This window comes from Girardinichthys multiradiatus, chromosome 1 (genome assembly GCF_021462225.1).
Source record: "Girardinichthys multiradiatus isolate DD_20200921_A chromosome 1, DD_fGirMul_XY1, whole genome shotgun sequence".
Lineage (NCBI taxonomy): Eukaryota > Metazoa > Chordata > Actinopteri > Cyprinodontiformes > Goodeidae > Girardinichthys > Girardinichthys multiradiatus.
This window is the reverse complement of record NC_061794.1, coordinates 26,790,485-26,818,027: the sequence shown is the minus strand read 5'-3', so window position 1 is coordinate 26,818,027 and position 27,543 is coordinate 26,790,485. Positions and strand designations below refer to the sequence as shown.

The 27,543-nt window shown below is 39.0% G+C and overlaps 1 protein-coding gene across 8 annotated transcripts in view; it reads left to right on the top strand.

Moving 5' to 3' along the window:
• Nucleotides 1-27,543, top strand: part of nav1a (neuron navigator 1a) — an 83,713-nt gene that overhangs the window by 9,269 nt on the left and 46,901 nt on the right. For 7 of the 8 annotated variants that reach the window (XM_047360565.1, XM_047360550.1, XM_047360526.1 and 4 more), the window contains exons 3-4: nucleotides 8,722-8,824; nucleotides 12,914-13,255. In XM_047360565.1, the coding sequence (XP_047216521.1) occupies nucleotides 8,722-8,824; nucleotides 12,914-13,255 (445 nt within the window). The remainder of the gene's footprint in view (nucleotides 1-8,721; nucleotides 8,825-12,913; nucleotides 13,256-27,543) is intronic. The other variant, XM_047360582.1, reaches the window with a different exon arrangement.

Below are 27,543 nucleotides of genomic sequence, written 5' to 3'. Positions count from 1 at the left end.
ACCTCAGCAGTGCCACAGGCTGATTACCTCCATGCCACGCCGCATTGAAGCAGTCATTTCTGCCAAAGGATTCCCGACCAAGTATTGAGTGCATAACTGTACATGATTATTTGAAGGTTGACGTTTTTTGTATTAAAAACACTTTTCTTTTATTGGTCGGATGAAATATGCTAATTTTGTGAGATAGGAATTTTGGGTTTTCATGAGCTGTATGCCAAAATCATCCATATTAAGACAATAAAAGACCTGAAATATTTCAGTTAGTGTGCAATGAATCTAAAATATATGAATGTTCAATTTTCATCATTACATTATGGAAAATAATGAACTTTATCACAATATGCTAATATTTTGAGAAGGACCTGTACAGTCAGAGCTACAATGGAATGGTTTAGATCTAAGCATATGTGTGTCTTAGAACAGTCCAATGTCCAGAACAATGTCCAGATCTAAATGTAATCGAAGACTTGAAATTTTATTTTGAGACCTTCTCTGTCCAATTTGACTGAGGTTGAGAGATTTTGAATTAAAGAATGGAGTTAGAAGAAAATCCCATGTTATTTCAGTATTCTGCTGCAGAAAGGGACTGGTGAACATCACAAAATAGATGGCATCATAAAGAAATAACATTATGTGAAACCTCTGAAGCAACATCTCAATATAGTAGTCAGAAAGGTAAAGCATAGGAATTATGGGTCTCCCAATTAGACAATGAGCCCAAGCATACTGCCACATTAGTTACAATGTGGTGTAAGGACAACAAGGTATATGTTTTGGAGTGGCCATGACAAAGCTCTTGTCTCTGTCCCATAGAAAAACTGTGAGCATTTCCTAAATGGTGTTTCTGAGCTAGGCAGCTAACAAACCTGACTCAGTTACACCAGTTTTGTCACAGAAGGAAGTTGTGAGAAAATTGTAGAAGGACAAAATGTCTAGGCCAAGTCATACATTTTAAAAGGCAATTCTACCAAATTCTATCTTGGTAATCCTAATTAAAACTGGAAAAGAATTGTCAAACTTAATGTCAAACAATGAGAACAAATGTTGTGTCTTCATATACAGTGTATGTTAATTACTGGTTTAAACTTAACTTAAATGTGTAACTGCAAAACTGTGTATAAAGACACAAGAAGATCTATTCATCTTGTGAAACAGGAACACTGAGAGCCTTTCTATTTCTGTCTTCCTGATATGAATGTTCACAGATAAAAGTGCCAATTGTCAATGATAAATCTCTCTGTCTGGTGCTTTTCTCCTCGACAAACAGTATTAGTTCTCTACACACATCTGATCAGACTGACCTTAAGCAATCCTTCTGGGTTAGCTTACACCCAGGATAAGAAGAACTTCCCCTATCATGACATTTTAGCTGAAAAAGTAGATGAGCAGTTTGTTGTTTTGTTGAGTTGAAAATGGTTTGGGGTGTTAGCACATGTAACTCAATGTCTGCCAGTGCAAATGTCAACTGCAGCCTTTCTTTATCGAGTTTGTTCTGGTGAAAATGTGGCAAGTGTGGTGCACCAGGAGAACCAATTGCTGACCTTTGTTTTTAACCTTTTTTTGACCAATTTGTACCCATGCTGGTAATTGATTTGAAGACTTTTGTTTTAACATGAAGCCTTGGAGCTGTCTTCTGTCTTGAGTTTCTAAGAAGATGAGCAGTGTGTAAAAATACATATAATGCAAATCTAATAATAACCACTGTGCAGTCTACATTTGTTCTGCCACCTGTTATATTATGTTTAGGGATGGTTTGTCTGAAGCAAGAGCCTGTGTTTAGTATCTGCATCTTTAACACTTTAGTAGAGACACTAACTTCTTGCCATCACTTCACATGTGTCACCCATCATCTCATTAAGAGTCCAGGCGAGTGAAAGCTGTGTGTCAGACATGTGTGATGAAAGCTGCAGTTGCATTAAGCACATTGCAAAAAACATTTCCACAGGAAAGAACGTTCTTGAACAGGAACACATCCAAACATCATCACACATGATGCTCTGCCAGGGCTCGTCTGTTTATTTAGGGTGCTTGTGAGCAGCTGATTGTGCTTTTGCATGGATGTGTTTGACAAAATCTGTATTTAGATAATGTAAAAATTTAGATGCATATTTTGTGGGTTAATATGCAGCATGTGCATTTAGGAGTTCTGAATATCAGATAACCAAAGCAAATATAGAAATCAGTTTTAAATTATGATGTAATTTATTATTGTCCATTATAATTGTCCAGGTGAATACCTCGATGTTCACCTGGACAACAGACTAGAGTGGAGATGCAACTGTGAAGCCATGTACAAGAAGGGACAGAGCACACTGTACTTCTTGAGGAAGCTTAGGTCCTTTGGTGTTTGCAGCAAGATGCTGCATATCTTCTATAAGTCTGTTGTGGAGAGTGTGATCTCTTCTGCCATCATCTGCTGGGGAAGCAGCATCAGAGCCAGGGACTTAAAAAAGCTCAACAAGCTGATAAAAAAGGCTGGCTCTGGTCTGGGGACTCCTCTGGAACCTCTGGAGATCATTGTGGAAAGACAGATTCTTCATAAAATGAAGAACATTATGGAGAACCCTGAGCATCCTCTTTATGAGACTGTCCTACAACAACAGAGTGTCTTCAGTCAGAGGCTTCTTCAGATCTGCTGTAAGACGGAGCGCTACAGGAGATCCTTCCTGCCCACAGCCATCAGCATCTACAACGGCTCTTTGAAGAAACCTTCATAATGAGCTACAACAACATTTAATTTCCCTTTGGGATTAATAAAGTACCCTAAAACCATTATTTTGATTTTTACTTATTTTTCAATGATTAAGGGTTGGATTTGTTCATATTCTTTGGTCATTGTCTTGCTGAATAAGCTAAGTGTGCTTGAGCTAAAGATCACTAACTGGCGCCAGACATTCTCCTTCATTTCTGATAGCAGAATTCATGGTTCCATCAATTACAAAAGTCATTTTGTTCCTGAAAACCAAAGCAGCCCTAAACTTTTATACTACAACCAGTGTTTCACTCTATGATGAAACGCTTTGTTGGTTTGATGCCAAATAACTCCTTCCAAAATATTCCACTTTTGTCTCATGAGACCACAGAATGTATTCCCCAAAATCTTGGGAATAATCACAATTTTTTTTTGGGAAATGTGACACAGGCCTTTGTGTTCTTTTTAGCCAACAGTGGTTTTGACCTTGGGACATGTTCATGGATGCCATTTTTTTGCCTAGTTGCTTTCTTATTGTTGTGCCATGAACACTGATCTTAACTGAGGCAAATGATCTCCAGGATTAGTTGTTGATGTGCTGTTACAGTAATGTTTGTAGGCTGGCCACCACTGTTCACCATTGTTCCACGTTTGAATCCATTTATGGATTATGACTCTTACTGTGGTTTGCTGGTGTCCCAAAGCCACAGAAAATGTTTTATAACACTTTCCAGACAATGAATTTGTTTTTCATCTTTTCTTAAAATTATTGAGACTGTTGCATAATGTGTTGCTTTTTGAGATCTTTTAGGCCAGGGGTCCCTAAGCATCGGGTCGTGGACCTGTCCCGGTCCATGGATCTATTGTTTGCAAACTTTGTGTACCAATTTCCAAGGTGTTGACAAGGATAGCGTGTAAGTGGATTTATGTAGGAAAACTGGAAGCCACTATGTGCTTCAGGCAGTGTGCTCAGCAAGTAGGACATACACAAAGGGAGCAAGAAGACAAGCACATGAGCCAATGTGGACAAGAGATAAGTTGCTGCCATTCTATTTGTACTAGTATTAGCTTCAAGCCCCCCACCTCGTCTGACAAAATTTGTGACTTGTGAATTATTCCTGCCTAATCAGCAAAAGGAGACTGGATGGCAAGTAAGGTCAGTAGTGAACAAAAGGTTGGGGACCCTGTTGGGTACCCCTGTTTTTGCCTACTTCATATTGTCGCAAAGGTTCTATTTAAGGCAATTCCTCATTCTATGCTTCAGGAGGTAATCTGACTAGGGCACGGCTAATGGCATTTTAAAACTGTTTTTTGCATTTACTGTAGTTAAGTCAAAAAAGAGAATAAATCTGTAAGGGAGCTAAATGCTTTTTACACATCATTTGATCATCTGGAGGAGGCCAACAAACACACAACAAATGCACATCCACACACAAATACACACTAAAGTTCCTCTGCTGTACAGAGATGTCAAAACAGGATATTGGATGACTTGATGATTGGATCACTTGACTGTCGCTGTTCACTTTCTGATTTATTTAGCTGTAGGTGTTAACTTTTCTGATTTCTTTAATTTCATATGCACAGAAAAACCCATACACTGTATGTATGGACATATATGACTAGAAATGAGATGGGTTTGGTAAGGTCTTAACCTCTTTTCGTGAAAGTAAACTTATCTTAATACATTTAAAGCCTCCTTATCTAAACCCCTCCCATAAGCAGATAGTCAGTGGGATTTAAGCAGATAGATCAGTAGTTAAGGAGATATATCGAGTGTGTTTTAAGTGTATATGCTTGTGTTTGTGTCCACATTTGGAGGCCAGGCTTTGGCAGTAGTACAATCTGGTCTGAGGGGATTCAAATTTAAAGGTTTAAACTGTAGATTTGTTTTTGCACATGGGATTGTTGACCTGTACATCTTGTTTATAACTGATCAAAACTCTGCAGCTGTGCTTCTCAGACTCCTGGATAAGGATTTCCAATTATAAATGGATTCCACATTCACTGGCTCTCAGAACATTTTCTTTTCTCACAAACATCTGCACACTTAAACCCTCTGTCATTGCAAGTCCGCTGCATCATTTATAGCCAACAACTGTTTAGATTTAACGCACACAGATGCAGTTGTTTGTTCTGATTCACTTATTAGCCTGTCTTGTTGGTTATCAGAAGTTGTCATCAAGTCATCCAATATCCTGTTTTGACATCTCTGTGTAGCAGAGGAACTTTAGTGTGTATTTGTGTGTGGATGTGCATTTGTTGTGTGTTTGTTGGCCTCCTCCAGATGCTCAGGAATGGCTGTATTTTGTAATGCTTCCTGTTTTGCAAGCTGTCTACGGTCAGCTGACAGCTGCAATGCTAGGCTGAGTAGAGTCAAAACACAGACAAACAGAAATGCAGGAAGCATGAATATTTGAGCTAACATGTCTTGTCCTATAACACAAAACGTAATGAATGAATGCATTATAGCTGTTTGCTATTATTTGGAAGCATATCAACAAAAATAACTCCCTGAATTCTGTAATGATTGTTTTTGTAGCTTTCAAACTGTCACTTCCCTTGTGACAAATTTAAAGAAGTACATGGACGTAGATGCAGGTGCTTTAGAGCGAAGCTTGAGCTGCAGCCATCTATTATGAAATAAGGCTGCTTTAGTCTGAGGACAGTTGTGGTGACTCTAACATATGTGCACACACGTAAACAGGACATGGACAAATGAACTCCTGAGGGAAGGAGGGAAAGAATAGAAATGAGGGCCATCACTCATCCTTTCATTCATATTCAACAAAAATAATATCTTTCTGGTGAGGGACCCACTCATATGGTCCTGCTTACTTACAAAAATGTCTCTGAAGGACAATAGCCATTAGTGCATCTTTGGGGATTTTGTTTCTAATGGAGAGAGTCAAGTGAAACCATTTTCAAGTGAAAGGCATTTTCTTCCTTTTACTTTGCCACATACTCTGTCTGCTAGCCACAAAATACACGATTTTGAAAGAAAGAAAGAAAGAAAGAAAGAAAGAAAGAAAGAAAGAAAGAAAGAAAGAAAGAAAGTCCTTCATTTTATGCTAATGTGGCCAATTGGTAGCAGTAACTGTTTGGAGCATTGGTACTGTCTTTATTGCATTTGCAAATTAATTTCTTCCATCATAAACTAAAGTAAACCGTCTTAAGTGGAACAATGCTGTGTTGTCTCGCAGCTGATATTGCAGACAAATGAAATGTTTGACCAAAAAGGAATACAGTAAATAGATAGTAATTTACATGTTAAAAACATGCTCCTTTACTTCCAAAATAAAGACAAATTAGCTTTTTAAACATTAAATGGACTGAACTTATATAGCGCTTTTCCAGTCATACAGACTGCTCAAAGCGCTTTACACTAGAGCCACATTCACCCAATTGCACTCACTAACGCTCACACATTCATACACCGATACGCAGATCGGTAGGCAACTTGAGGTTAAGTGCCTTGCCCAGGGGCACATCGACATATTGCAAGACGACTACTCTTCCTACTGAGCCACAGTCGCCTATTACTTGTGTTTACTTTCATTTTTTTCTCTTTTGTCTGAGAGCATTCTTCCATTAGGATGCACAGACAGCCCTGGAGAACCTGCATTCACTTACAAGGGCACTCTCACTTCCAACATGCTGACTCTCATTTTAACAGTCTGAGTTGTCCATTAATAAAGGTGCCTCAGCAGGTTTCTGAGCAGTATGGAGGGTTCATGTATGTGCATCCAGACAAGACAGGTGGAAACACTGTCCTAGCAAATACAAACATGCACACAAATACTTCCACACAACAGAGAGACATTCATCTTTAACCAGATCAGTATAAATCATCTGCACCCCAGGGGAGCTGCCAGGACTTGACAGGGATATTTACATCCCTAATTCCCTCACCAGCACCCTCCCTACCTCCCTCTACATGCCAGCTGGGGACACCAGAGCCAGGGCACAGGCGGAACAGGAAGAGTCTCACAGACATGTAAACACAAAGACAAACTCGTACATTTACACAGAAGCTCACACACAGTAACACACACCGTATCTAATCAATTTGATGCCATTGTTAAACAAAGCTCCCGTTCAGGGTAATTACAATTGCACAATTAAAGCCTACATGCGTGTGTCACACTGTCTGTGTTTCCATGTATTAGTGCTTCTTTGTTCCAGATTAATCTCTGTGTGATCACATTATCAGCTCTGAATATTTTTAAGCTGTGTAGGGTTTTTTTTATAGCTAACATTTCCACGGTGTGCACCAGCCACTCTCACATTAGCACATGAAAAAAGATGTACTATTTTTGGAGTTTAATTTTTTGGTTATCTGACATTGGCAGTGCATATGTGTATACATGGGTGTTTAATCTGCAAGTTTGCAATGGCATCATCAGGTCTTTTTTGTTCTTGGTGTGTAGCCTAATGTATATATATTTTTTTGTTTCTCTTTGAGGAAAAATGAATGCAGCTACATTTAGCCCAAATATCTGTTAGATTGTATCTTTAAAAGAGGGGAGACCACCTATTCATATACAAATGTGTCCACTGAGTAAGTCTGCAGCTGTTGTTGAGATTGACACCTTTAGCACCTCATTATTCGCCCTCCTCTCTCATTAGGATGACCCCTCTCTCTTCTCCTCCTCATTAACCATCTGGACGTCTTCGCATAAGTGTTTGTTTAGCGTTCAATGGCAAAGCATTTTCCAGTTTTGGAGCTGGAGCCGCAAAATATTTATAACCCCAGAGTTTGCATTACATTTTTGGAAAATACAAAAACGTCTGGTCTGCTGAACTTAGATACCAAGATGGCACATATGGGACCAGTTTTAATTGAACAAATGGAAATAATCCATTCTGACTTTAGTTTGTAATAATGGTTATAATGTCAGGGAAAAAGCCAATACAAGGGGTTTTGCAGGTGTTGTTCAACCTAAACAGCATGACTTCAGTTTTGTTGTGTAAAAATTCTGAAAATTTGGTGTCATCCATCTATTACGTCAAGCAGGCAGTTGAGGAGAAGCTTGACACACCAGTCAGCAATGTGTTTTTGTGCGAAATAATTGTGACAGTAAATAAATAAAAGAAAATGCGATGTTTCCTTGAATATAGTACCAAGATGCAGCAAGTACAATGACAAAAAAGACAGGAACCGAGAAAGAAGCCTTGTGGTCAGCAGAGGTGGAGATAAAGTCATTAATGGTAACACAAACACTTACGGCCTAAACCATTGGGAGGTCCACCTATCGCTCCAGTTTAATAGTTAGAACCGAATAATGGTACATAGTGACATGATAATATGGAAAATGAAAATCCTTATTTTAATACTGCTGCTAAGGAATGAATTTAGAGATGACGAACACATTTTAAGTCATGAAAGGATCCTCTCATTTGTTTTGCCATGTGACATTTTCCTTTGGTTAGGTAATTATTTTTGTTTATGAGTCAGCTGGCTTGGACTAATGGTCTATTGAACTCAACCTCAGGGATAAACAGACTGTCCTGTGTCTGACCTTCATAACACTTCTGTTTCCACCAGCTCATTTCATATTATCAGACTCTGGAGAGTTGAGGCAAGCAGGGGTGAAGATTAAATGATGCAGCAGGGGTTTCTTGATAAGTTGCTACCTAAAAGTGATTTTTTTCTCTCTGTTGAAAAGGTGTAATAAAGAGTACTGAGTTATTTGTGGCTGTATTGAACTCTAAAAATATAACTAAGAAGCTTTCATAAATGAAAAAGAAAGTTAGATATTTGGACATAGAGTTAAGTGTGTAATAGTATTATATTAGTAGTATTGTAATGGCCCCAGTTTTTATAGTGTCTGTACAACAGATTCAAGGGGATTAGATCTTTTGTTTTCAAAGCTTTATTGAGTGAGTCATGCCAGATTTTGACTACAATGCCCATGTATTAACATGTCACAATTTCTCAGTGTTGTCTCATGTCTCTTAAGTCTGTCATATTTGATATTATGACACTCCTCTTTAGTCTTGTAATTGTGAAGTTTTCACCCCTGCAGATCCAGAGTCTCAAAGGAAAAGGACAGTGCAAAATGTGCTGGACCTTCGTCAGAACTTGGAGGAAACCATGACCAGCCTGAGAGGCGTTCAGCTTAGCCACAGGTCAGTCTCTCACTCACACACACACACACACACACACACACACGCACACACATTCACTACTAGAAAAAGACTGTTGACATTTTAACCAGTTTGTTGGGTGAGGTGGTAAACAGCCTGTGGGAGCTCAGCTCAATATCAGCCCCCTGTTTGACCTATAGCTGTTTGTCTGTCACCCTCATCTTGTTGTGAGTCTTCCTTGCATTGTTAATACAGAAGAGGTTTAATTTAAAGCTGATCTCAAAACAAGTCTTTCTTTTGAATGGTTAAAACAGTTGTATCCTAACAAGCAATGATGTTTGGACTCATTTAATTTAAATGTGTTTGGATGTCCTCTCCCTTCCTTTGCTTCCTGCAGCAGTTTCAGTTGTTTAATGTGTCCTTGTCCTTGAAAGCTTCTCTTCCATCCGTCCATCTTTCCATCCCCCCCACTATGCATCCTATCCCTGTCCCTCAGCAACTCAGCAGATGGTTCCCTGCTGGAATACATTTCCACTGCCATTCATACTTTTATTGTACTGTAATAACCTTGAGTCAGCAAAGACTGATTTTGCTTCAAGGCCCAGAGTCTATGAAAGTCTCATGTGCAAATTGGGCGCCATAAATCCTGTGTGCCTTGGAGATTCACATTTTTTAAACAGAAGAATTCCCTAAAAAGCTTATAATTTTGTTATACTTCATTTATCTTCCATATTGTATCCATGTAACACACAGAAAGGCTGTGAAAATCCATTCTAACAAGAGGGGCACAATTCTTTCTCTTGATGACAGTTCTTGGCTGGCCATGCGGCCTTTCGTTCAGAAATGTTTTACAGAATTTTCTGCGAGGACGTTACTGTATCCTGTGGCCAAGATTAATTTTACTGCACACAGAGTGACAGAGTGAGTGTGGTAACTTTTAATATGCTAATTCTCATCATGCTCTGTCCAGGTGCTAAGTAGTGATGTGCTGTGCTGTACTACTTTGGCACAAGGTACATTACTGATGCTCATGTTCGCAGACACATACAAACGTTCCCTGGCATTAAATGATAATGCTACGGTATGCAGTTTTTGCACTCAGTGTGGAACAGGATGAAGGCTTATTTGCTGACAGAAAAATAGCACCAAAACCTTTGCATTCTAGCTCTGTGTGTAGAAATATACTAAGGCTCTAAGCATACACACATCCACATCCCAAATAATGCCCTGGTTTTCATAACCAAAACACAGCCTATTATAGTAAGGTTTCAATGAGAAGAGTTTACATCCTCTGTAAGGGGAAGAAGAGATATGTTTATTGTTGGTGGAAGCTGTTTGTTTTTAAATGTAATTAGTTTCAGCTACATGAAGTTATATTAATGTTCATAAATTAATATGTCTCATAACTAAAAATCTATCTCAAAAAGTAAATACCTTCTTTCCAGGGAGCTTTTTTTTATCACACATTAAAATAGCTTGGAGGAGTCTGTAAACCCCTCCAGAAACAGAATTTAAAATGAATGCAATGTATAACACTGTAAAAAAAATCAAGAATCTAATTTATTATCAGTCAACTAAACTCTACTCAATATGAATGAACTAAAACAAAGAAACAAAACAAACATACACAACAAGTCAACAACAAACAATTATAGTACTTCTAGTCCGTCTGCTAGATGTTAAAGAGAATTACGATTTAAGCTTGTCAAAAGAGATGGCCTAAATCTGGATTCTAATACCTAATTTTAATCTAAAGTAAGGCAGTGCCTTACTTCAGGTGCGGTTCTGGTTATTTCACCTTTTAACCTCTTCAGCCCTATCCCCTGGAACCGGGGAGGAATTTTCCTTATTTCATGCTCTACGTTGTTGTGATTATTATTATTATAATTATTAATAATAATAATAATAATATTTTATTTATAAATAGTTAGGTCTGTTAAGTGTTGTCCTGTGAATACCAGCCCAATAAGGCTCTGACATTACTGAACAGCAAAACTCTGCACACACATGAAATAAATTCACACAATTTCTTAAAATACAAGAATTTATTAACAAAAATAAGTCAACTGAAAGTCAAACATATTTGAAACCTCAAACACATTACTATACAATTCAATTCAATTCAAAAATACTTTATTGATCCCAAAGGGAAATTAAATGTTGTTGTAGCTCATTATGAAGGTTTCTTCAAAGAGCCGTTGTAGATGCTGATGGCTGTGGGCAGGAAGGATCTCCTGTAGCGCTCCGTCTTACAGCAGATCTGAAGAAGCCTCTGACTGAAGACACTCTGTTGTTGTAGGACAGTCTCATGAAGAGGATGCTCAGGGTTCTCCATAATGTTCTTCATTTTATGAAGAATCTGTCTTTGCACAATGATCTCCAGAGGTTCCAGAGGAGTCCCCAGAACAGAGCCAGCTTTCCAGCTTTCTTTATCAGCTTGTTGAGCTTTTTTAAGTCCCTGGCTCTGATGCTGCTTCCCCAGCAGATGATGGCAGAAGAGATCACACTTTCCACAACAGACTTATAGAAGATGTGCAGCATCTTGCTGAAAACACCAAAGGACCTAAGCTTCCTCAAGAAGTACAGTCTGCTCTGTCCCTTTTAGTTATACTGGAAAAATCCAACTAACCCTGCCAAGCAACATGAAAGAATAAGGAAGATGAATCAAAGATGGTTAAAAACCATGACCAAAACAGTGGTGCAACATTACCATTCAATGTTATTTATGTTTGAAAACCAAGGATCTGGAAATGAGGTTAACAATAATTGATACTTTTAAACCAACTGTCACACTGCAACATCAAATAAAACATTATTTCAATAAAATATTTCAAAGAATGATTTGCTGAATAAACCAACCTAGGTGAATAATTGTCAATGGCGATTAATTAGCTGTCTTTCTTTAGTACAATAATATTTAAGGAAATATTACTTTGAATAAAACCAACAACATTCCCAGATAAATGATTCTTAACCGGTGTTTAATTAGCTATCACATTTCGTAAAATAATATTGAGGGAAATATTATTTTCCTATATTGGAGACTAACAACCTTTCTGGATAAATTATCCTTATTTTGGAGACGACAAAGCCTACAGGCTCATAAATAATATAATAAAAAATATATATATATATTTTGTGAAGTTTGTTGTGTTTCTTAAAAAATTGAAAAAATGACTTAGGCCATTATTTTAGGAAGGTGATAAATGGTGCCAATATATGCCATACTGTGCCAATGGGCCCAACGCTTAGGTATGTCTTTAAGCTCTGTAACTTTGCTTTAGTTTATATCTCAGCTGCATGAATCTTTGCACAGGTAATGTCCTCAAGTGGATTTAGGGTTTTCAAAAGTTTGTAGCTTTATTTGTGATATTTCTAAAAGGTTTATATACTGTACAATGCAGAAAAAAATCATTCTTCATTCTGTTCTGTGTTCCATCCTCATTATCTCTGAAACAATAGCAGATACTGTGTTATTTACACTTCTGATGGAATCTCCTAAGTGTTAGCTTTAATTTGATACCATGATTATTTAAATAGAGTTTGTAATTGCTGAGAAAAACTCAATTAGATTTGGGCATGTTATTTCGAGCACAAACTTCACGAAATCCCCTTGGGGTTTAAGAGAGAGCCAGATTAGATCGCTAGTGACCTTCAGGTCAAGCATTCGACTCTGCTCATCTGACAGCTACGTTTTAGCAAAAAATGCTTTTTGATCTGGCTGGAAGCAAGCACAAAGTACCGTTACTTCTGGCACAGGTTGTTAAAGGCATCCCAGGTTTTGTATCATGATGGTTAAAATAAAGCGCTGAAACCTGCTAAATAAAGTTGCCAGATTAAGCTGAGGCTTATCTGTACAGCATGCAGAGAGAACATTCAGTAGATTCTACTACTCCACTCCTCAGTTCAGTTGAGCAGGTTACATGGCTGGTTGGTGTGCAGATTTCCCTCTTCTGAGTTCCACAGAAAACTTCATATCCAGGGGTAGATCAGTCAGGTGGAAGTCGACCATTTAATCAGAGCTGGCCCGGGGTAAACCTGCAGGTTACCCAAGGTGTTTGTGCATTGTTGCACTGAAGAAAATCAATATGACCTTTTAGTATTTCAGTTGTTTGTTTTCCCGTCCTGCAGCTGTGTCGAGGGGACCATCAACTATGACAGCGATGAAGCCGCTGCCTTCTCAATCTCCAGTCTCTCCAATCGCTCCTCTCCTCTGTCGTGGCGCCATGGCCAAGCAAGCCCCCGTCTGCAGGCTGGTGATGCCCCATCCACAGGTAGCGCCCCCTCTGACATTCCCCTTCGCATCAGCCACACCTCCCGTATCCACCTCATTGAAGACTTGGTGGAATCAGATCCGTCCCTTCTGAAGGGAAATTATCTCAGTGACAATGATCTTGGTGGGAAGAATCCAAATGATGACTACGAAGATGATGGCGATGATGACGATGATGATATTGATGATCTGGGGAATGGGTGAGTCTGTGCTCTCTAATTAAGAAAGCCTGTTTTTAACCCCCACTTCTTTAATTTGACTACAAATAATAATGCAGGAACATATCATTCCATCTGTAATGAATCACAGTCCCACTCCCCACCCTTGCAACCCTGCCTGCTTGTCATGTCAGCTGTTGCCCCCCCTTAAGCTTGAGAGCAGCCCTCTGGCACCATCAGGGAACGCTGTCACCATTATCATGGCCCCATGCAGAGATACTCCTTTCCATGAGTTGGCTAGGGTAGCCAACAGGCTTCCACTTGGAGGCACCTGCTGAAAAAGCAAGAATGCCATTGAAAAACTGGCAACCAATTCACATCCACAGACAGATAAAACAAATCTGATTCGATCTAAGAGGGATTTGTGTTTTAAAGGATTCTTTGCACCAAAAGTATTAATTTTGTTTTCTGTAAATACATCCGGAAACAAAAAATAAGCTAATTCATATTTTCATTAGTATGTTAGCTAAAACTTAATTGTTTTTAGAGCTTTTTTTGTTTTTCTTTGTTACTAGCAAAATAAAAATGCATGATATAAAAATTGTAAAAATCAGTGGTTGCTTGCAACAGAGAAGAGAAATAATCCCGGTTAGGTTATTTATTTTTTTTATGTGTCTGTCTGGACGTTATTGATTGCAATAACATGTCGTGTGTGAACATAAGTTGTTCATTAAGAGTGGAATCCCGTGGACAAGTCACAGCAGAACAAATCAGCATAACTGCTGAAAACTATTGCTCATAGCTCTAATTGTAACATATCAACAAGATAATAATAACCATATCTCCGTCGGTGCTGCACCAATCAGAAGGCCAGTTGTCCAGTTTCCAATCTCCAGTTTTTGTAAAGTTGTGACCTGCCAATACTGAGTTTGGGCTGCACCCTTTCTAAATCCTACATGTTCCATATTAGAAAGAGGTAGAAAGCTTAAAAGGATATAACAGAGTACCTTTGCTGTAAAACAGTGAGCCTTCCTGGTTACTGCTTCAGTTTACTCATTTGCCTATTGAATGATGAAATGTCCCCTAGGTGGGTATAAATTGATGTCCTGCGCCAGAAATAGCTGGGTTTCAAACAACAAAAAAGGGAAACTGGTGAAGGAGTAAAATGACAAGCATACAATAAAGGCTAGCTCTCTGTTATAGTAGCAGCCTTGAAGATTGACCAATATCCCTCTGTAGAATAAAAAACTTTTTTTAAAGCTTCTTACACCTATTGTGCTTCATTCAACTTCATGTTTTAAACAACATATTGATACAGAAAATAAAGTGTAAATATTGTTTCTGTAGAAACAAGTTCCACCCTAATGAGTGGTGTGTTTACTGGTCAGAAAAAGATCATTTTTTTGAGTTACAGACAAGTCAGTCAAGGCCAGTCATAAAAAAAAATAAAAAAAATCAAATTCCTATCACTTTCTCTGGGTATTTCTAAACTGTGGGAGGACGTTGGAGTACCCAGAGACAACCCACACAGGCACAGGTAGAACATTACAACTTTGTATAGAAAGCCCCCAGACTGATTCGAACCCAGGACTTGCTAACGACTGCACCGCTGTGCAGCCTGCATTTCTAATCAGAACAGAATAAAGGCAAATCAGTTTTAGGAGATCTGCTCAGAATGATCTAAGCTGTTTTCCCTTGGTGATCTTTCACCACTTGGTCAAAATATAGGATTTTGCATTTTTCACACAGCTTTAGAAGCAGAGTTTCAGTGACCGACTCTGAGGACACTGAACAAAAACACAGTATCTCATTGTGAGCTTGGGTTCTGGCTGAGTGTTTGTCAGCTGTAGTCAGAGTTCGTCCAAGCAAACTGAAAAAAGCCCCTTTCAGGCCACAGCTAGACATCTCCAGGGTAATCACAAAAATGCACCCCCAGTCACAGTAAAAACTGTTGCAACACACAGAGTGTAAACCCCAGTAGTGGTGCTTTGTTTCAGGTCACCAATAAGGTTATACAAGGTTTATTTGAGGAGCCAAAACAACAAGGCCAATTTTGTACAAGGTAAAGAAAAAGATTTTGGGTCAGAGAAATGTCAAACTAAACCATAAACAGACTCACTAGCCAGACGACAAAGATAAAATGCATCTACTTGTATCTCCTTTTTCTGCTTTGGAAAAATTAGTAATATACTGAGATTGTCAAAGGTTTGCTTAGGAGGTGCTCATGTTTGGTCAAAAAATGAAGTATTAGTTTTACCACAGCAAATGTGTAGCATGTTTATGCATCAGCATTTAGAGCTTAGTCTATAAAAGATCAAAATGGATTAAGAATCTGCATAATTCCCCGAAATTGTAGTCATTTTTTTGCACGTTTTATCACATAAACATCCACTTCTGAATACTTTTCAATATATAGTTTGTTCTGTTTTAATCCTTTAAGTTTCTCATGCAAGCCACAAATAGGGAGTTAATTAGCTTCCTAATTTTGCGCTACAACTAATATGTCTTTCCCACTAGAGGGCAGACTGGTGCTGCTGTTCCATTATTCCCTGACGCTTTCCCTCCTCCCTGACAAATTGAGAGGGTACATTTCTGCTGAATCCTTTGCTTTTTCTTCTTCCATATCTCATCCCAGCATATACAATACATAGGATTTCCCCAGATTAATAATGCATTTCTTTGTCAGGGTTGTACATACCTCATCTCTGTGTTCTGTTGAATGGAAATTAGTTGGAGGGCACATCTTATGAGTTTGTCAATAAACAGAGCTTGATTTGACTCCTTACTCATCCTTACTCATTCTGACTCATCACAACATTTTAGACATGACTCACTCTAACATGCAAAGGTGAACTTACTATAACATGACCTGGCTGAGCACAGACCCCATATACTCACACACACACAGTTACGAGTCACGATTCCTTCTGTCAGCTATTAGTTTCCTGTTCCTTTCAAGCTTGGGCCTCAGATGTTATGATGAATTTCTCCTCCATCTGGATCCAGGAACCTCTTTGTTGTCCTGTACAGTGTCTCATACTCTCTAATTCTCATACGAGTCATTTTTACCAGGAAACTCTGACACGGTAAAGTAATAGGAGAAAATTCCTTTCTAGGTATGTACAGGGGTTGGACAATGAAACTGAAACACTTGGTTTTAGACCACAATAATTTATTAGTATGGTGTAGGGCCTCCTTTTGCGGCCAATACAGCGTCAATTCGTCTTGGGAATGACATATACAAGTCCTGCACAGTGGTCAGAGGGATTTTAAGCCATTCTTCTTGCAGGATAGTGGCCAGGTCACTACGTGATACTGGTGGAGGAAAACATTTCCTGACTCACTCCTCCAAAACACCCCAAAGTGACTCAATAATATTTAGATCTGGTGACTGTGCAGGCCATGGGAGATATTCAACTTCACTTTCATGTTCATCAAACCAATCTTTCACCAGTCTTGCTGTGTGTATTGGTGCATTGTCATCCTGATACACGGCACCGCCTTCAGGATACAATGTTTGAACCATTGGATGCACATGGTCCTCAAGAATGGTTCGGTAGTCCTTGGCAGTGACGCGCCCATTTAGCACAAGTATTGGGCCAAGGGAATGCCATGATATGGCAGCCCAAACAATCACTGATCTACCCCCATGCTTCACTCTGGGCATGCAACAGTCTGGGTGGTACGCTTCTTTGGGGCTTCTCCACACCATAACTTTCCTGCATGTGGGGAAAACTGTAAAGGTGGACTCATCAGAGAACAATACATGTTTCACATTGTCCACAGCCCAAGATTTGCGCTCCTTGCACCATTGAAACCGACGTTTGGCATTGGCATGAGTAACCAAAGGTTTGGCTATAGCAGCCCGGCCGTGTATATTGACCCTGTGGAGCTCCTGACGGACAGTTCTGGTGGAAACAGGAGAGTTGAGGTGCACATTTAATTCTGCCGTGATTTGGGCAGCTGTGGTTTTATGTTTTTTGGATACAATCTGGGTTAGCACCCAAACATCCCTTTCAGACAGCTTCTTCTTGCGTCCACAGTTAATCCTGTTGGATGTGGTTCGTCCTTCTTGGTGGTATGCTGACATTACCCTGGATACCGTGGCTCTTGATACATCACAAAGACTTGCTGTCTTGGTCACAGATGCGCCAGCAAGACGTGCACCAACAATTTGTCCTCTTTTGAACTCTGGTATGTCACCCATAATGTTGTGTGCATTTCAATATTTTGAGCAAAACTGTGCTCTTACCCTGCTAATTGAACCTTCACACTCTGCTCTTACTGGTGCAATGTGCAATCAATGAAGACTGGCTACCAGGCTGGTCCAATTTAGCCATGAAACCTCCCACACTAAAATGACAGGTGTTTCAGTTTCATTGTCCAACCCCTGTATGTCTGGGAACGTAAAGAATATTATCTTCAAGAATTTCACAATGTGTTCACAACAAAGTATTCATTACAATTGTGGAGCTTTTTAAAAGGAAATGCATCTCCACCTATTTGCACTGGATGCATGCTCTATGTAAGATGTACTTAGATCCTAGATGCTGAAATGAAAGAATGAGGAAAGTACTGAAGAAATGTTTGAATATAGGTGAAAGTTTTAACATTCTTAATAGGATTGAGTAAACATCTAAACCAGAAACAATGTAACTATTTTAGTCCTTTTAACTTGGTAAAAAAGATGTAAGAATATGGTTTCAAGAGTGGATTAAAACATGACACAAAATACTGGTAAAGCATTTTTTATTATGCTTGTGCAAAATTTGGCAGCATGACTTGCTGGGGTGTGGCATATATAAAATCACAGAATCTACACTGATGACAGGCATCAGGAGTAAGGTTTTGTCAGGGACTAAGATACAGGTCATTTACATCTCTTTGAATGGGAACATGGCTACTCGGGATGAGATGGGACATCCTCTGTTTTTAATGTGCATTGTTTATTAGCAACAAACTAATGGTGTAATGTCACAACACATAATAACTTAAATTTGTATTTTGCTCTTTTTAATGGTAGTGAAGGAGGGTACTGAAATAACTATAGTCAACGACAGCTTGCTCACATGTTTCCTTCAAGTCAAGTCAAGTTTAGTTATATAACGCTTTTCAGCAACAAGGCGCTGTACATAAGGAAAAACATTACAATGATACAGAAAATCAAACAACAGAGGTAATTTAAAAAAAATAAAGAGAATAGAATGATGGATAAGAAAATGAAAGGAAAATTGGACTGAAAACTGTAATAATCTTTAGATAACACATTCAAAGGCCACTCTAAACAAATAAGTTTTCAATCTTGATTTAAAGCAACTTAGGGTTTCGGCGCTTTTACAGTTTTCTGGGAATTTATTCCAGATTAGTGGAGCATAAGAAAAAAAAGCCGCTTCTCCATGTTTGGTTTTAGTTCTAGGTATGCAGAGTAGATTTGAGCCATAAGACCCGAGAGGTCTGGGTGGTTGATACACTGACAACAAGTCTGTAATGTATTTTGGTGCTAAGCCATTCAGTGATTTATAGACTAACAGAAGTATTTTAAAGTCTTTTCTCTGAGCTACACGGAGCCAGTGTAGGGACTTTAGAACCGGGGTGATGTGCTCCACTTTCTTAGTTCTAGTGAGACTTTTAGGCAGACCTGTGAAGACACCGTTGCAATAATCAATTCTGCATGAATTAGTTTTTCAAGGTCCTGCTGAGACATTAGTCCTTTAATCCTGGAGATGTTCTTTAGGTGATAGAAGGCCGACCTTGTTACTGTCTTTATGTGCCTCTGAAGGTTCAGGTCTGAGTCCATCACTACACCCAGGTTTCGAGCCTGACTGCCGGTTTCTAGCTGTATTAACTGAAGCTGTGTGCTAACTTTTAAATGCTCTTCCTTCCTTGTGTGTATTTATATTTTTTACACACATGTAACTACCCTGCATGAAACCTTAACATAAAGTTTAAGGACATACTTAAATCCATGTTTGTGAATATTGCTTCCGGTGAGAGAGGTTCCGGCTGAGCCTTAACTTCTGATATCTTGACTCAAATATTTAACTAAATATGGTAAAAAAAATAACATGAAATGAATGCGTGAATAGATCTGTGCAAGTGAACAGAGCACACAAAGTCAACACATCCAACAAAATATCAGAAGCAATCAGGGTGACCTCCCCACTGCCTAGAGAAAAACCACTGACAGCAGACAGGGGCAGCTCTTTAAAGGCCCAGGTGTGTCGCTAATCTCAGCATCCAGCCTGAAGAACAAAGCAATGACAGACCCCCTAGTGGTGAGATCATCACAACACAGTTTGAGACTGAATCCAATTGGTTGTAACAAACACTATTTATTGCCATTGTTGTTGTTTGGGAGTTATTAGGCTTTACATACACATATACAAAGGTCAAATATACTATGAGTGTGTGGCTCATTTTCTGCCTCGCTAGGTGCAGACACGTTAGCTCATGGATGGAATAGCAATCATTCCCGACACCAGAAAGCAAGAGAGGTTGGTTCACTGCACTAAGCCTAAATTATGAAAGCATTTGTTGTGGAGCAGGACAAACATACACACGCATTCAGAGACACATACACAACTCCCTGAAGCAGAGTCTGGTGGTTGAAGTAAGTGCATGTGGTGCTACATACAGTACTTTGTAGAAATAACAGAACTGAGCTGGTTTCTCTTATGTGTCAGAACTGCACTGTACAGAGAAGAGAAACAGAAACAAGTTTTTTTTTGTTTTTTTTAGTTTGCAAATGATGTGTTCTGAAAACAAATGGTGCCTGGAATAGGTTTAGATATCATCAGCTGGTTACTTCAGCCTTGTGACTAAATGTTGTTCTATTTAAAAGTTTAATGTTGGCCTTCATCTAATGTCCCAGCTTTTTTAGTTGAGTACAACTTTTTGGCTTGGTTGTTACCTTTAAAATCTTTCCTTCAGTGTTCTGTGTCATAAAAAATTGTTCATGAAGACCACATTCCTTTAAACTTGTGGTACATATTCCTCCGGTTGTGTTTGTGTATAAGAACAAAGCGTTTTCTTTAGGTCAAGTCTAATCTTTCTACACTCTGACCCCACCTACTGACTAAACACCAAGACTCTTCTCCTGGAACATTTGTTATAAAGTGATTCTTCTTACTGTTAATAAACTGGTAATGGACTTACTACAAAACTGTTCATAGTGTGATTTTAATATAGGTCTTCCCTCATCCCTGATCTTTGGGATGTGACTCATTCTGCAGTCAAGTTACAGACCACCTCCCTGAAAAAAAACAGCACTCCCACTCCCCCGGCACACTCCCCCACTGTGAACGTTATTACAATTGGATGTGATCATAGTGTGCCCTTATGAAGCAGGGTGGATTAAACTTGGTAAACACGACACAAAGTATTCACATTTAAATCACTTTTAAAATAAAGGGTATATGTGCTTTGATTTCTAGTAGTTTAAAGGCTTTAAGAGGAAGCTAACCTTTCAAGTAGTGAGATCAAATTCTAATAATGATTCTTTCTAACATCTTAAAAATTCCTTCATCTAAATTTATGAAAAGGGTTACCACTTCGTGTTTTTTTTTTGTTTTGTTTTTTTATGGCAGACTGATTTCGATGTTTATCTCTATCTGTGTGCAGCTGAGTGTCAGAGGCAGTCCGGTTTGCATGAAATGTTGATGAGACACAGACTGAAATGTGTTTCAGGAGGGTGAAGATGGGTTATGTGTTTCATACCTGCTCCTCTCTGGGCCTCTCTGCCTCTGTATGCCACTCTATTGGCTGTGTCTGCTCCGTGTGGCGTGTAATCAATTACTTTTGCTGTCATTGCTAAAAGAACTGAACTCAATGGGGAAGACCACGCTGCCTTTGTTCCAGCACGTGTGGACCCCAACAGTTGAGAGAACACCCATGGAGAACACACAAACTCAGATAGACAAAACCCTCATTTTTATTAGGCAAGGTTCTCACATCATTACTTGCATGTATAAACAAAGTCATATGGAGATTTCATTGTTTCTGACTGCGACATCGTTCATCTCATGTGAGTTGAATTCATTTTAAACTGACTGAGAATTCATTTTAAACTGACTGAGCATGAAAGCAGCACATGATAATTTCAGCATGTGGTGTTTATTTAAAAATGCTGAGTTTGCATTAAACTATACTGTTCATCTGTCTGGCTATTTTTCTCAGCAATGATGTAAGCAGCTTCAGATATAACAGCAGGAGATTGCTGACAAACTAATGACATCAATCTGTTTGTCTGCTAAAGTGGCACACACACACACACACACACTCTTGTTTTGCTATATGTAGTGAGGACCATGTGTTGACTCCCATTGACTTCCATTGATTTTCAGTCATTTTCAACCCTTTTTATGCCCTAACCCTGACAATAACCCTAAACCTAACCATTACCAGTGCATGCCTAACCCTAACCTTAACCTAAAGTCAATTCACACCTTAGTCCTAAACCTAACCGTTAGCAAAATAGGTTGTAAGGACCAGCAAAATGTCCTCACTTTGGTACAAAAGGTCCTCAATTTGATGGTGAAATCGGGAAAATGGTTCTCACTGTGATGCCAAGACAGGAACACACACACACACACACACACACAGCCATACATATCTAAAACAGTAATAGTGATTTAACAAAGCTTATAATTTGGGGATTCTGAGGGATTTTGTGTCCTACAATTCTCCTGACATCTCCAAACTCCATTCGTCCATCCATCCATTGTCTTTTGCTTATCCATGACCAAGTTGTAGATTTAACAGGTCCAGGATGGAAACTCAGGTGTCTCTCTCTGGCAAACACACATGCCTCATTCTGGGGGGTACCAATGGATTCTCAGGCATATTTAGTCACTCAAGTGCCTCGAGGTCTCCTCCCATTGAGATGCGTCTAATGTGTCTTTATCCTCACAAACTGATAAACAGGCAAGGTGAAATATAAGTTGGTCCTCTTCTAATTCTAAGGTTTTACATTTCAGGACATAAAAAATCTGGCCCTTACTAGTTCTTAAAATTAGGTAAATACATCCTCAAAAGAACAATTACACATGTCATAATATACCATGTTATTAAAAGCAGTTTGTGAAGACTAAGCACACCCAATGATTCAATACTCGTAGAACCACTTTTGGCAACAACTACTCAAAGCATATGTATGACCTCAGGAGTTTTTCACATGAACATTGGAGGTGTTCACAATTTTTTGCTGCAGGTGTTTGCCATGGGCAGACATTTGTTTTTGCAAACCTCTGAGTATTGTGTAGCTTCAGAGTGTACTTATATTATTGTAGATTTGCTGCTGAGAATGTTGCCCTGTTGTGTGAACCAGTTTAGGGAAGAACCACAGATAAAACCCTACTTCCCTCATTTGTGGTTCATTCTCTGTGGACTCAGAAGTTGGATCTTCCAAGTTCCCAGTCACGCTTTACTCGAGTGTGAGATTGTTCCCAAACCTGACCTTCTGAGTTAAAACAAACGCACCACTGGTTCTAGAACACCCATGCTTTTATATAGGTGATTAAAACTCCTGGTGATCAGGTATTGAATTAGACTGATTGTAGATTACACAGTGTGGATTTAAAGACTTTGCTTAGGTGTTTTTTTTTGTTTTTTTTTTGCATGGACCTTTTGTTTTTTGTTTATTTGTTCCTAAATGAGTCATGACAACATATGACATGTGTTGATTTTGGAGCTGTGTTTGACTTTTTTATGTTAGCATACTGTAAATCATAAAATTCTACAATTTATGTCAGATGTGCTTCACTTTCCTACTGGAATATCAATGTTCATGTTATCTGCTGTCAGTTGTTGGATGAACACTTGACTTATACTCCCTGGATTTATTTAGTTTGACCACATTCCATTTCATGATTGTGAAATGAAACAAGCCATTGAGCAACAAACACATGCTCTGGACTGCAGCTTGGGAACTGCTTTAAAAACTATTCTCACAATTTGGAAAGCAAAAAAACCTTGGAACAAACGTTGGCTACAAGCAAAACTAATGTGCAAAAAAAATATTGGACAGCTCTTTGTACTCATGGCCAAAGTTGTGTGCAAAAATATTTTATCATGGTAAATTGTGGTTTTCTTGAACCAACTACCTGTTCTCTAATTAAGGAAATTTTTTTTTTTTTTTCATTTGGATCCTAGGAACTGTTGCTTAGGTACCCCCTCCTTCTCCATCCATGCTGAGCCTTGGTAAATCCTTAAGGGGACGCTAGGGCATAATCCCTCCTAATCCCTGTCTTCCTCTTATGGCAGGGTTTTGAAAAGCACAAGAGAACTCAGGGTCTTCTGCAAGGACAAGCTGAGTTTATGGGAGGCAGAGGCTGTGTTTGAGGACTTCCTAGACCCCCACAAAGTTCAGAAGGATGTGCCTCAGTGTTAACAGTCTATGCGAAAGAAAGGAACTAAATGTGACAGTGTTTCCAAGTTAGTTCAGGTCTATAATTTTACTGAGGTCAGAATTTCACGGCTTTAGGCCAATAAGCAATCCCAACCAGTTTCCTTGAAGGAAAGAGAAGAATCCTGATCTTTCCTGGAGCTGTTTTGAATTCGCATTTTTTCCTTAAAGCGAAAAGGAAAAGGGTCGTATGACATGAAAGGAACAGCTGGCAGTTAACATGACACTAAACCAACATGCTCAGATATGAACCAATAAATCTGACTTCATTCAGACAAACATTTGTTCATTCAAGCCTCTTTAGAGGGGAACATGTCACAAGACCATGAAGAGCACAACAAAAAAAGATGGATTGGACAATACACATATTCTTCCCATGCATGCATGGTTTCTCTCCTGGTACTCCGGCTTCCTCCACAGTCCAAAAGAACACTCTAAACTGCCCCTAGATATGAACGTGTGTGCATGGCTTTTTATCCTGTGTGTCTCTATGATGGACCGTCCAGGGTGTACCCCGCCTCTCGCCTAATGACCGCTGGAGATAGGCACCAGACCCCCCCACGACCCTGCAAGGACAAGAGAGTATAGACAATGGATGGATAGATGGATGACTAGCTAGTCTGAATGGCATTTTGTTTCTAGACCCCTAAAGATAAAAATTAAAATTTTCCATAGTTAGTTATTCATCATTATTTACCCATTGTAAACTTTTTATTTTTACCAAAATTTTGTTTTCAGTGTAAAATGAGTAATATTCATATTTTCAACAATGGGTCTTCAGATAATTATCATGTTTAGTCTCTGGAGAATTGGTTTCCACCATAGAAGGTAACCAACCCACCCTAACCCCACCACACACACACATTTTACACACTCTTTCAGCTTCCTCTCGCTTGTCCACACTCTTTTACATCTATACTGCCTTTAGAGAACACGTTGAGTTCATCTATAGGGGGTAAATTAAACTCTATGGTTTACAAGCTTTGCATTGAAGCTGCTTTAAATCAACCCTACCTATGCGCCAACACACACACATGTACACATGCAAAATTAACACCCAGTTTCAAGCCTTGGATTCTTAACAGCAGGGTGTGAAGGGGGTGCATAATGCGCATAAGAATCACCCCTGCTTCCCTCCCATTGACTCCCACTGTGTTATTCTCTGGAGCTGCTTCAACATTAGTCACACACTTTTCTCTCTGCCCCCCTGCAATCATCCTCCCTTCCTGTTCTCCCCATTACACTATCCCTTAATCTTATCCCTTCAAGCATGTACAGCACTAAAAATTCTCTCATTAGGAGACATAGGCTAGACCAATGGCAGAAACCTCCTAAGCCCTATTTGAACTTTTAGGCTCTTTGTCCTTCAAAAGAGAAAGCATCTTTGAAGTCAGATTCCACCATGCCCTGTTCTCAACAGAACCAAACTTTGGAAAACTTTTTCCTTTTTCATTCAAAATTACTCTTTTTGTGGTTCTGACATGCAAGGCCCCTCAATCAACTGAAGGAGTACTTCAGACTCTTGTTCCTGCCTGGAAGACAGAGCTCAAAAATACTTGAGGAGTAAAGTTCAGAGACATACAACAATAACAGCACTTCTCCAATACACGAAGCACTCAAACAAAATCCTCAACTTTGAAACCACTTTTTGATGTTCATCACTGAGTGTGTAGCTGTAAAATTTTTAATTGTTGTGTGGCCAAACGTTTGGGGGGGTTGGGGATATTGGTTTGCAAAGTGTAGTTGGGTAACATCCATTCCCACAAAGCAAGCTGAAGGTTTGTAAGTAAATTCCCTCTGCAGCTATTTAGTGACAGTAGACTAAACGACTGGCTTACAGTCTCTCAGATATCCTTCTACAGTCATGCCATCCAACCACAATAAAAAGCCCATTGGTAGTTAAATGTTTAAAATACAAAAACAAATGTGGAATCTGCTTTTTTACCAGTGGCCTTTGTAGGATACTAAGTCTAAAAAATGTTGTTACTTCTTCGAACTACTGTACATCAAAAAATGTGGGATGATGCTTTTTCAAAGTGCAGGCAATGAGGATTTAAAGGTTTGACATTCAACAATGTAACCACAGCCTGCCAAGATCAGGTTTATTTCTATAGACCAACTGTACTGCCATTTCCCTCAGATTTACTGATCACTCACAATTAGACAATGAAAGTGGCCAATGATGATGTCTTGAAATAAACTCATAGTATTTTTTTGTACCATTGTTAGGTTGAGTAAAGGTTTCTTACAGCTGTATACCAAAATAGATTGCAAAAAAAAAGACTCCTGCATTTTCCCTCTACTGTGTTTTCTGTTTCCACTCCTCCCTTTTTGCTTTCAGGTATGTGTGAGTGTCTCAAGCCTGCCAAAGTTCTTGTTCAACTAGCTGAAACATGTGGAAAAGTTATATTTTCCACAGTCTGAATGTTTCACACGATCACAGCCTGCTCAAGGCTAACAGAAATATTCACGGCATGACATGAAGCCCTGAAAATATTGACTGTAAAAACAGGTTGATATTGAATAGTTGATGTGCTGTCCCATCTTGTTTATGTTGTTATGGGTAAGACTAAAGGAAGCCATGGGGCATATCACAATAAGACAGTGTCTCAGTAACAGAATGATGTGGCTTTAAATAATAGATTAAACTGTCTCATCATGTCTTCTGTGAAGGCTTTTTTGTTTTGCAGACTCAAACCCATTTTCACAACACCTTTAAATCAGGCATGAGAAAACTTATTTATTTGTGAAAAGACCAAATCAGAACAGGTGAATGAAGCTGGTTTACCAAAAACATACTTCTAGGAGTCATACACAACACTCTTTACTTCTAATTGAGTAATGTTATTTTGAAGTAACACTGCACTCTTACTTGAGCACAATTTCTAACTACTCTACCCACCTGGAGTTACTTCACTGAAATACAAACAAGCATGCACCAGTTCTGGTGAGACGTCAGGTTTGCAAACAAGCTTCATTGTTCTAATGTTACTTTCCATCTGCTAAGTCTGTTTTGCTATTTGGAGGTCAAGTGAACACACTGTAAACAGTAGATATTGTCACTGGAAGTACTTTGCACTGTTACGCTATTAACATTACTCATATTCATATTATTCATAAGTACTGGTTTGGAAGGTTTTATGTTGTGGAAAACTGTGATTTGGAGACGTGTGTTTCTTCTGCTCGAAGTTGTTATTTTGTAATGTGGTTTATTTTTACTCATTTTTTATTTTATTATTCAAAGTACCAGACAGATAAAAGAGTACTACTCTAGTACTCAGTACTTAAGTAGCCTTTTCACCAAATACTTTTGTTTGGATGATTACTTTTTACATTTACCTGAGTAAAATTATATCTAGATAGTGCTACTTTTACTAGACTGTAATTCCTGGCTATTGTACCCACCTCTGATGTGCTTATGAGGCAGTAAGGGAGCTAGTTACAGAGTTGAAACCATCAACAGGGTTTTTTAGGAATGTGATTCACCTTTTCTTGGTTTCCTTTCCCAACACAACCTTTAAGCTCAGCCATTGTTGCATCTTCAATAAGCTGCAAAGCATTCAGCTACAAAACACAAAACCAGCTGAAGCGGTGGAGCAAGCTCCAAATTAAGGTGAGCAAACAATGAAATCTATGAAAGATAGCTCGACCTTGATGTCTGTTTAGCGTAACTTTTATCATCTGTATCTGTTCGCCAAGGTCTGCCAGGGTCTGCTAGGGCCTTCTGTGGATGACCACATATAACTCAGAAATTTTGCAATTGCATGGATTGACAATAAAACTCATTTATAAGCTGGTGTCAAACACACCCCAAAACAAAGAAGACCACATGTCAAACAAAGCGACACTCTTTCACTTTGAGTCTGAGAACAGCCAAGACTGAGCAGCAGTCAAGGCTGTTGTTGTGTTTGTGTCACATGCAAATCAC